We start from the raw sequence: 14,279 nt of genomic DNA, 5'->3' as shown, positions 1-14,279 counted from the left end.
AGGCAGCGATGTGAGAGGTTAATCCTGATTGGTCCAAGCTACAGCGACAGTTCACGTGTGTGGCAATGGAACAGCCGCTGCGATGCATTTGACGCTCTGCGCCAGGATTACTCGATTATTGAGCAAAATAGTTATTTTTAAAACTGCCACAAGAGCAGTGCGCTGAATTTAGATCGGTGGCTGAACACAAGTATGAGATTATAGCAAGGCTATACTGCTTTTTCCAGTATACACTGACACATTTCCTGGGAAATACCTCATAACTTCAGAAGTTGATAGAATATCCAAGATGCAGACAAGTGAGTTCTTGGTTTCAGCACCAGGGAAAGTAATTCTTCACGGTGAGCATTCAGTCGTGCATGGAAAGGTGGGTGTTTAGTAATCAGAGACCCTAACACTGACATGTTTAAATGATTAGTCTTCCTTCTCGCTTTTGATCCATTAAAATGTTTTAGAAAGTCATGGGTTTACAAACATCATAATAGTGATTCATATTTTGCTCATATTTTGCGAAAACTTGATGTACATGTGTACAAGTGTTGTGGTCCTGAAAATCATCTAATATATTTATGTAAATATTTGTACAGTGTATAGTTTTAATAAGTTTGTTAGAACTGTTGCTGTGTTACAGTTCAATTCTGCTGCTGTTTGCTGTTTTTTTTTTACCAATATTTATATTTATTGAGTAGCTGTTGTTATTAATTATTTAAAATCAAGTGTTCTGGAGTCCCTCTTCTGTTAAACAGGTTGCTTTGGCTGTGAGTGTGAACCTGCGCACACACCTGCGGTTGCAGGCCACATCATCCGGTGACGTGCGCATCAACCTCCCCAATATTGACACTTTTCTGTCCTGGGAAATAACTGCACTGCAGCCTCTTCTGGCTGGGTGTAAAGGTAAGTGGAGATGGATTTTTATTATTATTAAAAAGATGAAAAACCAGTTAGTGTTTGCTCCTGTATATTCTGTGTGTCATTATTGTTTGGACTGTTCATTGAAGTTGTATTAACGCAGTTGTCGGAAAGCAGTCATGTTTCTTTGACTGTTCGTTGTTTCAGCAGAGCAGGATGGCCTGAAGGAACCTGATGCAGATCTTTTGAAGAGGCTACGTGAATTCACAGGCATTTCAGATGATTCCACAGACACAAGAAGCATGGCAGTGTTGGCCTTCCTCTATATGTACCTGACTGTATTTGCAGGGTAAGAAAACCATTAAGCTCTCTGTATCATTTTGTAAAACTGCATATATTTAAAGCTGCATATGAAAATTGTTGTTAATATGCACTTTTGTCTTTTCTGCGTTTTCTTCTTTTTTTTTCCTCCAGGTCTCTGGCCAGTATAACAGTTTCTGTGTGGTCAGAGTTGCCCACAGGAGCTGGTTTAGGCTCCAGTGCCGCCTATAATGTTTGTCTGTCTGCTGCTCTGCTGTCTGCCAGGGGAACCATATCGTCTCCTCTTACACCACAGCTGGAGTCAGCCAGGTAAGACTTTATTCCAATGAAATATGAGGCTTTCATTTAGATAATGTTCGTAAGGATTGTTTCGTTTATTTTTAAATCTTTAAAAGTGACGTAGTCAATTATTCTAGGGAGTGTCCTCCTGAAACCACCTGCAGCCTTTTGGTTATCGGCCCAGATTGTTAGCAAGGTGATGCAACTCTTGAAATGGTTTGAGATGATAGTTTAAGTAACCAATGATCTGAGATAAAGATAGACCAGACCAAGGACCAGAGATTAAGTCCTTGTCCTTCGTCTGTCCTCTCAAAGATCTCTCTAAAGTTTGAAAATGCGTGGCTCAAAATACACTTTCCAGGGGAAACCATGATATAAGGTGTCAAATTTAGCTACAGTGATCACCCCTATAATTTTTTCTGTCCTCTTCCTGGATCATTTAAAGTGGCTACATTTAAGAAGAAAAAAAACACAAGTTTGGAGTTTATTTGAACAAAAATACAGTACAAAAAATGTATTCCTCTGATGGCATTTTTCTCTGATGAATAGGTTTTTCAATATTATAAATGTCTTTTTAATACATCCTTGATCTCTTTATATTATACATATAAACAGGTATATTATAGTATATTACAGGTAATTATTATTATTATTATTATTTAATTTGAGGTTATATACAATTTGCCTATTAGCTGTATTAAGATCAATCAAAACCTTTGTTCTGATTGTGATGCAGGTGGAGGAAAGAGGAGCTGGAGCTGATTAACAGGTGGGCGTTCATGGGCGAGAAGATCATCCACGGTAACCCTTCAGGGGTGGATAACGCTGTGGGCACATGGGGTAAGACTCTTAGTCTGTGACTGCCATCCTATAAATCTCCGGTGCTGCTTTGTTTGATGCTGTTTTTTTATGCTGCTTCACCTTTTTATAACAGGGGGATTTTTAAGATACCATGCTGGGAATATAACTCCACTAAGCTGGTAATATTTTTCTCTGCAAAAATTATTTTCACAGTGAATTCTTTTTTTTTTTTTTTAAGTTACTGTTCCAATTAAGCAGAAAAGTATATAAAAAGTTATTTCAGTGAAATTACAGAACCAGCTGAATTTTGAAGTGTGTTTTTGGGTTCATTTTCTCCCTAGGGTCCCTATTCTGAGAATCCTCCTGACTAACACCAAAGTACCACGTAGCACCAAAGTGCTTGTTTCTGGAGTGAAGGACAAAATTAACAAGGTAGTAAATGTCCCCATGCATGTTTTTATTCCTGTGCCCTTCAATTAGCATAATGGCCGGTGTGTGTGTGTGAGGGAGGAACACTCCAGGGGCCCGGTGCTGAGTGCCTTTTATAAGAGCTCCAAATGAGACACTCTGCCAACGCTCCTGTGCTCCGTTACCTTGACAACGGCAGCAGGTAGCCTCACTGCTGGCACATCCTGATTGGTGAAGTGGAAGTCCAGTTTTATTGGGCTGGAATACAGCAAAGAGTCAGTATAGACTTTAAAGTGGTAACAATCTACACTTTTGTGTCATTACTAGTCAAAGAAGTAAGTCATAAACAATTGAAGTTTAGTTTTACCCAACCATTTCCACCATCTTTTACAATTAGCTATAAAGTAATAGTTAAAAAAAGGATGTTCACCACTTTCCTTCTTCCATGGTACATAAAAGGAGATAATTTAGAGTGTCATTTTAACATATGCCATGTATTTCTTGTGCGCTAATTAGTACTTCACACTCCTGTCCAATAGGGGGCAAAAATCACTGCTGTTCTTATACCCCAACCCACCCCCCTGAGTGCAAACCCCGCCCACAGTGAATTTTCATTGGTCACTTCAGTCACATAGTCATCTGTTAAAAGCTTAGACCTCATTGATTCAGTTCAGAGCTGAGAAATATCAAAATCAGGTATGGACTGATGTTAGAGAATGTCGACATAGTACATTGGACTCTTTTGTTGTCAAATAGCAAGAGTTTGAGTAGCAAATGTATGGTAATATTTTGCTTGACTAAGGATGACAATTTTAATGATCTTTTAATGTGACAAGCTTAAGCTGATCATTTTTCTTGGTGAAAAATGTCAATCCCTCACCTGTGTTTGTACGGCACTTATCTGTACTTCTATTTCTTTGTGCTGTGTTATATTGCAGTTTCCCTCCATAATGAATCCAGTTCTGGAGTCCATCAGTGCTGTGTCCGTCACCTGTGAACAGACTCTCACAGAGATGGCCGCGCACGGACCGTCGGCTGATTACTACAACATACTGGAGGTACAATCACACACACAAATTGTCCTTCATAAAGAAGGTGGAACCTTTAGCAATGTGCATTTATCAATATGTGTGTATTATATATATATATATATAAAGTAACAATATAAAAGTCTGTACTAATATTAGTGCAAAAGCTTTTACATGTAAATGAGGGTGTTAGAATGGACATGTGCAGGTGAATTAAAACATCCAGTCAGCACTATCAATTATGACCAAATCTTAGCTAAGACATGACTCAAACAGTCAGGCGTAAATGAAAGATAATGTTGCACACTGTGCCTTTGCTTTAAGTCAAGATGTTACTGTACAATCTGACTCATATCTATCACATTTGAGTAGTGAAGTGAAAATCTTTTATCAGGATCAGTTAATTTATTACAGTTCACTGTAATCCTGCAAATCTTGTTAAATTACACAAGAGCAAAGATACTATTCTGTTGTCAGACATATGGCAGTTTGCGCATTTACTTGTTGAGTTGTGATCCCCTTTAAATAAAAAGTGCCAAAAAAATATATATATATTCTTCCAAGAAAGCCCTGATGAATGGATGGATTGATTAGATTGATCTTTTTAAGACATTTCTTTGTGTGTCATTTGACATCAGGAGCTGATTGATATAAACCAGCACCATCTGAACGTGATGGGTGTGGGTCACTCATCCCTGGACACACTGTGTAGGGTCACTCTGGCCAGAGGGCTGCATAGCAAACTGACAGGAGCAGGAGGAGGAGGCTGTGGAATCACTCTCCTACGACCAGGTACCAGTACAAACATCAGAAGAACAATAACATTTTAAGTTTTTTATTTGTGTGTGCAATATATTTGATCAAGAAGATATGAGTGGTACTCGGCCATGCAAAAATCCCTGCTTTGGTGCTAGAGTGTTTTACGGATGGTTGCTAGGGCTTTATAATGCATTTGTGGTTTATTATAATTGTACCAATCATTGTTTTTGCATGAAATGTCTTCATGGAACCCTGCAGTGTGTATGTTTTGAATATGCTACCTGTGGTTAGTCAGTCTGATTGCTTCGTATTATTTGAAAAGTCTCTGTGAAGGTGGCATCCTGCAGACCGCGTGACTGTTTAGCGGGATTCGTGAGGTGAATCTCGCTTGTCACTCTTGTCTGACAAAGCTAACAACTTGATGAAGCAGCTGTCAGACTGGGCCACACTCTTTGTTTATGCCTGAAGCCACTAACGCATTGAATTTTAATCAGGATCTTAGAAGAAGCCTCAAAAACAGCCTCCAATAAAGAGGAGATGCAACGCTTAAGAAGCTGGGCAACGTTTATAATGTTTATGATGACTAACAACATTGTCATTTTCTAGGCACACTTTGTTAAGGCTGAATTTTTGATTCAAGGCTGGAAGATTTTTGAGGTTAAGTCCTCTTGCTCATTTGATTTGCAAACAGGATTGCAAAATCTACAGTACCATAAGAAACCGTCATACTGTTTTGTTAAGTATAGCCACATGGGCTCAGGAGTACTTTGGAAAACCGCTGTCACTTAACACAGTTTGCCTCCTCATTAGTAAACGCAATGTCAATCTTCAGTGGGCAACCGGTCTTGGGCTACAGGGTGACATGGATGCCAGCAATCTCTGTTACACAAGGAGAAATGTATGACTAGTCATGAAAAGGAGAATCTTTTTTCTTTGTGCTTTAGTCAATTAAATAAAGGTTAAAAATAATGAACAAATAACATATTCTTGGTTTTATGGCATTTCACAAAATGTCCAAACTTTCCTGGAATTGGTGATAATGTTTGGGGCTGATAATGTTTTTAAGGGGAAGTCTCTTATATTCATCAAGATTGCATTTTATTTGATCAAAAATACAGTAAAAAAAATTATTGTGAATTAATATTACAATGTAACAAAATTAAATAACCTTTTATTTATTTTAATATATTTTAAAATATAATTTAAAGGGTTAATCCACCCCAAAATGACTATTTTGTCATTAATCACTTACCCACATGTCATTCCAAACCCGTAAAATCTTAAAAGATATTTTGGATGAAAACCTTTTACGGGTTTGGAACAACATGGGGGTAAGTGATTAATAACAACATTTTCATTTTTGGGTGAAATATCCCTTTAAGCTTTTTTTTTAGGATTTTTAGTATTAACCAGCTTTCAGTGTCACATGATCCTTTAAAAACATTCAAATATGCTGATTGGTTGTGGAAACTGATACAGATATAAATGTCTTTACTGTCTCCTTGGGTCAATTTAATATGTCCTTTCCAAATACAAGTATTCATTTCTTTAAAAAAAATGTAACAACCCTTTTAGAATATTACAGTACAGAATTGACACATTTACAAAATTCAGCTTTAACTCCATGGAGTTCCTGTTCCATTGAGTGTTATTTTTTCAGGCTTTGGTGTTGATGGGGATGTTTTTGTCCTCTTGTTTTCAGAAACAGATACTTCTATGATTCAGAGCACCATTGAGGAGCTGAAGGCTTGTGGTTTCGACTGCTGGGAGACCAGTATTGGCGCTCCTGGCGTCCAGCAGCACTCTTCAGCTGCACTCAGTCAGGACATACTGAAGATCCTCAACAGCTACTGAGACACAATGAAAACACTGTACTATATGCACCATTGTTACCGTTAACAAGGATGTTCACTGCTGCCTTTACTCTGGATCCTGGTTCGACAAACGTACCAGTAATCATACCGTAATTTCTGGGGAAAATTATATAAAACATAACCTCATTATCTGCCTGATTATTATTATTTTTATATATTTATCTTTGTGTTATTACATTCAGAGTGCTTATGCATTATGAAGTTTTATATGCCTCTAGATGGCAGCAAAGTGTAAGTCAGATTTAATACTGTCAATTTTAGGCAGAATGCATGAAGTTCAAAGAATAGATAATTTAATTAAATATGAATATTAAATTAATTTAAAAATAACATCTAATAAATGACAGCCTTTTTTATGGAAAGCTGTCATGCACAATATTATTATTTCCTGGCTGTCTGTGTATTCCTAGCAAATGTAGTACAATCATCTCATTTGCCAAAATGTTTCTCAACACGGATCACATTTCTGACCAAAACTAGCACAGCTTGGAGCATTTTGGACTGACTGGAGCCGTTGTATTAGTGTCACTAAACCCAAAGTAATTACTTTTCAGTTCTTTGCACTTTTTCCGGATATTTTGCACCGGAATAGTTTTGAAGCCAAGGAGGGGATGCAAGGACGCATTTGGCTGTCGACCAGATGCAGTCCAAGTTGATCTGTGAAGCGCTGTGATGAAATAATGCTCTGCACTTAGAGAGGAACACATTTCCCCACAGTCTCAGGAGAGGGGTGTAATTTTAGTGGTGTTTTGTGAGGAACAGATAAAGAGGGCTATCTTCAGCACACAAGACCTGGAGCTAGAGAATAGGAAATGGATTTGCTCTGAGATGAATGTGTTCCTGTAAACTGAAGGCCAGCAGAAGGACAGAGGCTCTTATAATTGAACAAGTCAACTTTGAGAATACCCAGGGAGGTCAGAGACACCTTTAAAAGTGAGTGCTGTTGATTTTGTAAATCTGAAGCTGTCACCGTGCTTAATCCAGGCACAAAGCCATCATTTCAGGCTATTTATGTTTTGTGCAGAAAAATTAATTACGTTTTTGTCCATACACTGCAAGCTAGTGGAGTTCAAAAATATATTGGATCATCAGACATTTTTGGTTGAACTGTCCCTTTAAGAGCTTGAACATGACTTTTAAAGGGTTAGTTCACCGAAAAATGAAAATTATGTAATTAATAACTCACCCTCATGTCGTTCCAAACCCGTAAGACCCGTTCATCTTCGAAACACAGTTTAAGATATTTTAGATTTAGTCCGAGAGCTCTCAGTCCCTCCATTGAAACTGTGTGAACGGTCTACTGTCCATGTCCAGAAAGGTAAGAAAAACATGGTCCAAAAATAGATATATAGATATTTTATTTAACGGAATTCGCCTACAAGAAAACGACCCCTTTGGAATAGAGCCCTCTAGTTCCTGCAGTAATGTTGTAACTAAAACAGTTTTTTTGACTAATCTCCGCCCACTTGAATTCACAAATGGGTCGTGGCCTTGTTGCGCTCCGACGGAGAAGAAGGAAGAGCTGTGTCTGCCATGTCGTTGAAACGCTGTCATTTTCATCTCGGGAGTCCAATCATCTTTGTTTGGGCTTCCCAGGGACGCTGTACTTTGAGATTAATGGTTACAATTTATGTTTAACTCGGTTCCAGAAAATTATAATCCACACGTAAAGCTATGTGCAGCACATTTTGCTGAGGACAACTTCCTCAATCTCAATCAGTTTAATGCCGGATTCGCAAAAAGATTATTCTTGAAAGATGGAGCAGTTCCCTCTTTGTCTGGAGAAGGCGTTGTTTATGGACCACAACCCGTAAGTGTATTTTATTATTTAAGTTGGTGCATTTAACAGTTTCTGTAACTTATTACACAGAGGGCAACGCTGTTTACCTTTGTTAACTAGATGGTAGGGCTGTGCAAAAAACCTAATGTGATTTTCATGCGCATCTCGTCAGTAAAAACGCTCCTGTGATTATAAGTACATCTCCAGCACATGCTCCTGCCCACTTGCTTCTCAAAACTACTCCAAAACTAGTCCAATCATGTTACCAGGAGGGCTGCGTGCGCTCAGCTGCTGTCGAACCACAACATAGGAACCGCTGGCCCAATCAGAACTCGTTACGTATTTCTGAAGGAGGAACTTTATAGAACAAGGAAGTCATCAGCCCGTTTTTGTGACAGTGAAAACAGCGGTATTACAGATAGGTGAATTGTGTGAAAAATACTGTTTTTTTACACGCGAAACATGAACACGTTATATTGCACACTGTAAACACAATCAAAAAAGCAAGAATAACAGGACCTTTATGCTGTTCACTTTTTTAATGTGACTGATACTCCCTCTGAGTTAAAACAAACCAATATCTCGGATTATTATTTTGTCAAAGATTTTGAGGATTATTAAAAATAATAATAATATTTTTATTCAGCAAGCATGCATTAAATTGATTAAAAGTGACAGTTTATTATACTTTTTTTTCTTTGTTATTCAATTAGTTTTTTTTTTTTTTTTTACTTTTTATTCTTCAAGGTATCCTGAAATAAATGCATTACAAAAAAATATGCAGCTGTGTTCAACACTAGTAATAAATCATATTAGTGCATATTAGCTTGATTTCTGAAGGGTCATGTGACACTGAAGCTACTGCAGAATTCAGCTTTGCCATCGCAATAATACATTTGAAAAGAAAACACTTACTTTAAATTGTTATAGCACTTCACAATACCGTTTCGGTTACAATTTCTGTGTTTCTGTATATTTCCGAATTTTAATGCAGCCTTGATGAGCACAAGTGACATTTTTTCAAAAACGTTAATAAATAAATAACCCCTAGCTTTTTAACAGAAGTGTACTTTTCTTTTTTATCCTTGTGCATAGCAGATCTACACCTTTGGAGAACGTTGACGTTTAAGAGTACACTCAAGAGAGCAATTGCAGTACTCTGAGGAAGTGACCTCAGAACCCAGGAGTGAGCCGTTGTCCCTCTTGTCAATCACAGTGTGTGGCATTTACCCACAAACGGCACGTCTACCCATATATACACACTGAATATTGCTTTTTCTGATGCCATCAGCTCTAAAGGGTAAAAATGAGTTGCATCATCTTCCTTTCCTATCATCCCCTCTCTACCACATTCACTTTAGGCCGATCCAATTTGGATCTCATCCTCAGACAGATTGAGGAATCGCTTTTCAATCTCTGATCTGCTGTAATGAAAAGAGAGAGGGTACAGCGTGTGAATACGGTAACTGGATTAGTGGAGGGAGGAGAAGGTGGCATCGGCCGTTCGAAGGAGAATAAATGAATGAGAAAAAGCTGGCTTTAACCAGAAGAGGGGGGCCCAGGACCGGCCCCCGCCACCGAAATCCCCCTGACCTGTTGCTAGTCATGCGCCTCGTGTTTGTGCTGACAAATAATTTCACAAAACTAGATCCCCCCAAATCGTTATTGACTTTTACTCCTTCCTTCCACCCAGTTCTCGGACATGAGAGCCCTTGATAGGGCCAGCTATGAGTTAAACACTATTGGCAGTTTTGAAGTCTGTCCAACAAACAACTGGCAGAGGATGTTAGAGAGAAAAGGTCAGTTTGTGGAGGGGGGAAAATCTGGAATAATTGATTTTTTTCTTTCTCTCTGTTGTTTTTATTCATTTCTTTAAATGTCAGAAGGCTTTTGTGTGGCATAGGCAGACAGGTTGTATGAATGAATGGGAACTGGCTTGCCGAGGCTGCCTTTGGTGAACCTTGACCCTCTATGTGCTGTCCTCTCTGCGCATTCTCTGTTGTGTCGAACCGGTGTCTTCGGCTCCCACCGTAACCCCAGCTTGAATTTAATTACCTCTGAGCTCTTCAATTTAAATTGCATTGATGAAGAGGAATGAGGAGGGGGCGAGCTGTACCTCTCTGTCTCTCCTCCCTGCGAGGCACAGATGGTATTTTTTATCAATGTCAGTGGCAGCTTCTTTCTGCACTGATGAATAGATTCTAAGGATGGCCTGACATTATTCCAGATAACAGAGGCAGCCGAGAAAAGGGGTCAAGGATGGAGGGAAACTGCAGAGCTATTGAAATATAATAAAAAGTATTCAGGCCTTCTCTCCCCTCCATCTTTATTCTGTTTGTCTGTTACATGTTGTGTTGCATGAAGTAACATCAGCCAGAATGATTTCGCCCCATTACGTGTGTTCGTTTAACCAAAGTTCGAGAGTGACAGTTCAAGTAATGAGTAAATGTGAGGACGTGATGTGTTTTACTGCTCTTTTCTCTGGGCATGTGAGCATTGTGTGGTGCTGTTGTGACTCATTCTCTGCAGGGATATGACACTGTGCGTGATAGATATGAAGTCTGCGTTTGTCTATGTGACACTCTTGTAAACAGATCATAGCAGAAGAGCACGCTGGCACCATGTCCTTTTTGTGAGTCGCACAGATAAAGATCAGCATCTGACCAGATCTGTGAGTGTCAGTATGTTTCATCTTCTCAGCAGGCTTTGCCTTTGATGCCATTTTTACGGGGAAAGTAACATTCATCACTTATCTTTATTTTACTGTCCTTTCCCTTTCCTCTTTCCCTTTCTATCCATTTCTTTTTTCTTGTCTTGTCATCTATCCTGTCATTGTCATCTCAACTTTCTTTTCCATTTCCCATATGCTACTATTTTTCTCTTTCCTTTTAGAGTTCTATTTTTGTTTCCTTTTTCTTTCTCTTTTTTATTGTCCTGTTTTCCCCTTCCTCTTTTCATGTTTTGTCATTTTCTTTCTTTTCTGATCCTTTCCCCTTTCACATTTCTTTTTCCTGTCCTGTTATTTCCCTCTTTCCTTTTCATGTTTTTGTAATTTTCATTTTTCCTTTCGCACCCCTTTTTCCTTTTCAGTTCGTTTCCATTTCCCTTTTCTCGCCCTTTCATCTTTTCCATTTCCTTTTCCCTTTTCTATTATTTTGCCCTTTTCTTTTTTCATATTGCTTTTACCATTTTTTGCTTTTCCTCTTATCTAATTTCCCCCTCTTCTTTCTATTCAGATTCTTTCCATGTCCATCATTTTATTCGATTCTTTCCTTTTTCCTGTTCTGTAAGTTCCCATGTCCTGTTTTTTTTCCCCTTTCATTTTCATGTTATGTCATTTTCATCTTTCTTCTTCCTTTCTCCTGTTCTGCAATATCCCCTTTCCTTTGTGTTTTGCTTTTCTCTTTCCTTTCCCTTTTCTCTCATCTCCTCTCTAGTTCATTAGACTTATTGATTTTTAACCCTAGCAACTTTAGCAAAATCAAGACTGTGGTGATATTTCATGAGCAAAGCCTTGTGCAATTCCAACTGGCGAGAAGGATTTCATCTTGCCCACCAGTGACCTCTCACCTTCCTTCAAGAGCTCGTGGCTCTGCAGCTGAGCAGGGCTCTTTTCTCTGCTCCTCTTGAGAAGACGCTGCAAAGGTCAGGGTCAAGGTGGTGTAAAATGAGAGTATGTGTGGGAGTTTGTGTGTCTTTCAGAGTGGAGAAAGGCATTCCCCTTCTGTCTGGCCCTGGTGAGAAGTGAGAGCAGAGGTCAGCTGACCCCATTAAGGCTGTCGGCTGCAGAAGAATCCTGCACAGACCTGCACATGTCAAGAGGCTGAAGTGTGTGTAGGAGAGAGAAAAGAAGTCCTTGTGTGAGTGTCTGAATACTGAAGGTGGGATGAATCAGTGAGAACAGAAGACCGCAGTGTCTTATAGACACTTCAGGTTGATGAATTCAGTTAAGGTCCTCTTTTGATTAATGATCACATTTAATCCAATACCATTGCTGTTCACGGTCTCAGTGAAAGCATATCAATTCAATGATAAATGATTCTGTGTAGTATGTTAATATCACTTGTAATTGAAGTTCTATTTTCACAAACTTAAAAGATTCCATGTTATATCATTATAATATCATCGTATTGTAGTACACGTAAACACCATAGTATATAAATATTAAACCGTAATCAAACAGTATTCCATGTATTTTGGATTTTTGGGAATCCCACAGTATGACATTTGACAATAAAATGATGGACAATTAATACTATTTTAAATAGAATTTTGATCATTCTTTTAGGTTTGCAACTTTTATGACCTCATATTAATTTAGAGACTGGAGAACACTTTTCTTACAAATTTAGATTTATCATTAAAAAAAATCATGAAACATGAATCAACTACCTATATACCACTTTTACTGTTTAATAGTCATGGTAATTCAAGAATACCATGATACTACCCATATATCAAAGTACCAGGATATAACCATCTGATACTCCCACAGCCCCGGTCCTTTTTCTCCCTTCTTTTTCTTGCTATGGGTGTATAGCAGAGAAATTGCATAAGATTCTTTATAATGCCAGTGCTACTTTTATATATTCCATATTGATTTTACAATATAAAATATCTGAACTGTACTAAGTGTAGTGTTTGGGTGCCCAGGTCTACAGATCTAATTGCAGAGTAATGCTTTTGTTGTACTGTAGGTTTTGAAAAGCTTCATTGATTTTTGTAGCAGTGTTCATCTCTGCTTGACTAACGCTCAGAGCATGAAGCCTGTCAGACTCTCCTCAGAAAATCTCTGAGCAAATCGAAGCAGTTCAGAGTGGAGGGTGTCGGGGAAGGGCACCTTTACCTGCTTTAAACACACACACACACACACATAGAGTAAAGAACATTCCCAGTACATGAAGATATTTTGTTGCTGTATGAAGCTCTGTTCCAAAAACAGAGCAGCATCATATTTAAAATGGAACTTTATGTGTGTGACTGATTTGAAACGCACTAGAAAGGAAGCAACTTTAATTGAGTTGAATAGATTTTGACAAAAACTTAAACCTCTAAAAACAGAGCTAATGTGAGGATGTTAATCAGTGTAATATACTTTTGTTAAAACGGTCAGTCCACATTATTTGTTAAAGGGCTATGATGTTGCTAAAAATAACACATTGTGTATTTGGTGTAATGAAATGTGTTTGTATGGTTTAAAGTAAAAAAAAAAAAAATGTCCACATACTGTACATTATTGCTTCTCCTCTATGCCCTGAGTTACTGAAATGCGTTGTTTTCTACAAAGCTCATCAGTCTGAAAAGCGAGGTATTCTCTGATTGGCCAGCTATGCAGTGCATTGTGATTGGACGAATACCTCAACCGTGTGACGAAAATGTTACGCCCCTTACCATACTGTCATGCTTTATGTCCCGGCGCGACAAAACAAAAACAATGAAACCCATTACAAACAAGCCAATTGTTACATCCAGTGGTGACATAATTACGGGTTATAATGATTTATACTGATGTCATGTTTCATCATGCTGCGTAAACATAAAACGATGTCTGCATTTACGATCTGAGGAACGGCAAACAACAAGCGCTACTCTACACCAGCGGTTCTCAGTTTGAGTCCTCGCGCCCCCCAGCTCTGCATATTTTCCATGTCTCTCTTTGTTGACACACCTAATTCAGATAATCAGCTCATTAGAAGTGAGCGCCATTCCTGGAAAATGTGTTCCCATTGACATGGTTCCTACACAGTGTTCATTGTTCCCTACTCCCTGAGCAAGGGAAATCTGTTGAAGTTTACCTCACTTCGGATTATTCATTCACGGATTTGCACTGCACAATGTGTTCAGACACAGACAAGTTTGACATCATATACCTCTGTAAATAAATACAATTTAAATTCATGTCTCGTACACTTCAATGCACTTTGAATGAAACTGAATCATGGAGTAATATCCTGTGATGTCCACTTCGCAGGGCACTTATGTTTGAATAGAGCGTGGCAAATCCTTAACATATGTAAAACTGCGCTTTTAAACATGGCAAATATTTAAACATGTTTGTTTTTGTAGTTCTTTTCATCATTAAAGCCATTAAGTACATTATTGTACATTTCTCTTTTTGTCAGATTTTCAAATAATTATAATTTTTCCAAAGTTTGAAACTCTGTGATTTCCATTAGCATA

The 14,279-nt window shown here is 38.3% G+C and overlaps 1 protein-coding gene across 2 annotated transcripts; it reads left to right on the top strand.

The window, feature by feature from the left end:
* Window positions 1–47: 47 nt before the first annotated feature.
* mvk (mevalonate kinase) lies at window positions 48–6,448 on the top strand. Of its 2 annotated transcripts, none has more exons than XM_026261467.1 (10): window positions 48–367; window positions 747–894; window positions 1,060–1,198; window positions 1,324–1,479; window positions 2,186–2,289; window positions 2,384–2,429; window positions 2,592–2,682; window positions 3,597–3,716; window positions 4,325–4,478; window positions 6,148–6,448. In XM_026261467.1, the coding sequence occupies exons 1-10, from the start codon at window positions 290–292 to the stop codon at window positions 6,297–6,299; spliced, it is 1,188 nt and encodes a 395-aa protein (XP_026117252.1). In that variant the 5' UTR covers window positions 48–289; the 3' UTR covers window positions 6,300–6,448. The 2 variants fall into 2 exon arrangements, with proteins under 2 accessions (XP_026117252.1, XP_026117251.1); XM_026261466.1 differs by having other exon boundaries at window positions 1,057–1,198.
* Window positions 6,449–14,279: the final 7,831 nt, after the last annotated feature.

Source organism: Carassius auratus, unplaced genomic scaffold (assembly GCF_003368295.1).
Source record: "Carassius auratus strain Wakin unplaced genomic scaffold, ASM336829v1 scaf_tig00215868, whole genome shotgun sequence".
Lineage (NCBI taxonomy): Eukaryota > Metazoa > Chordata > Actinopteri > Cypriniformes > Cyprinidae > Carassius > Carassius auratus.
The sequence above is the reverse complement of the archived record's forward strand: the minus strand, read 5'-3'. Positions and strand labels throughout refer to the sequence as shown.

Excerpts from the sequence above, each read along its gene's own strand:
- mvk (XM_026261466.1), top strand. The coding sequence starts at position 290 with ATGCAGACAAGTGAGTTCTTGGTTTCAGCACCAGGGAAAGTAATTCTT. Across the intron at positions 3,717-4,324 it reads ATTACTACAACATACTGGAG|GAGCTGATTGATATAAACCA; the intron begins GTACAATCACAC and ends ATTTGACATCAG. Across the intron at positions 4,479-6,147 it reads AATCACTCTCCTACGACCAG|AAACAGATACTTCTATGATT; the intron begins GTACCAGTACAA and ends TCTTGTTTTCAG.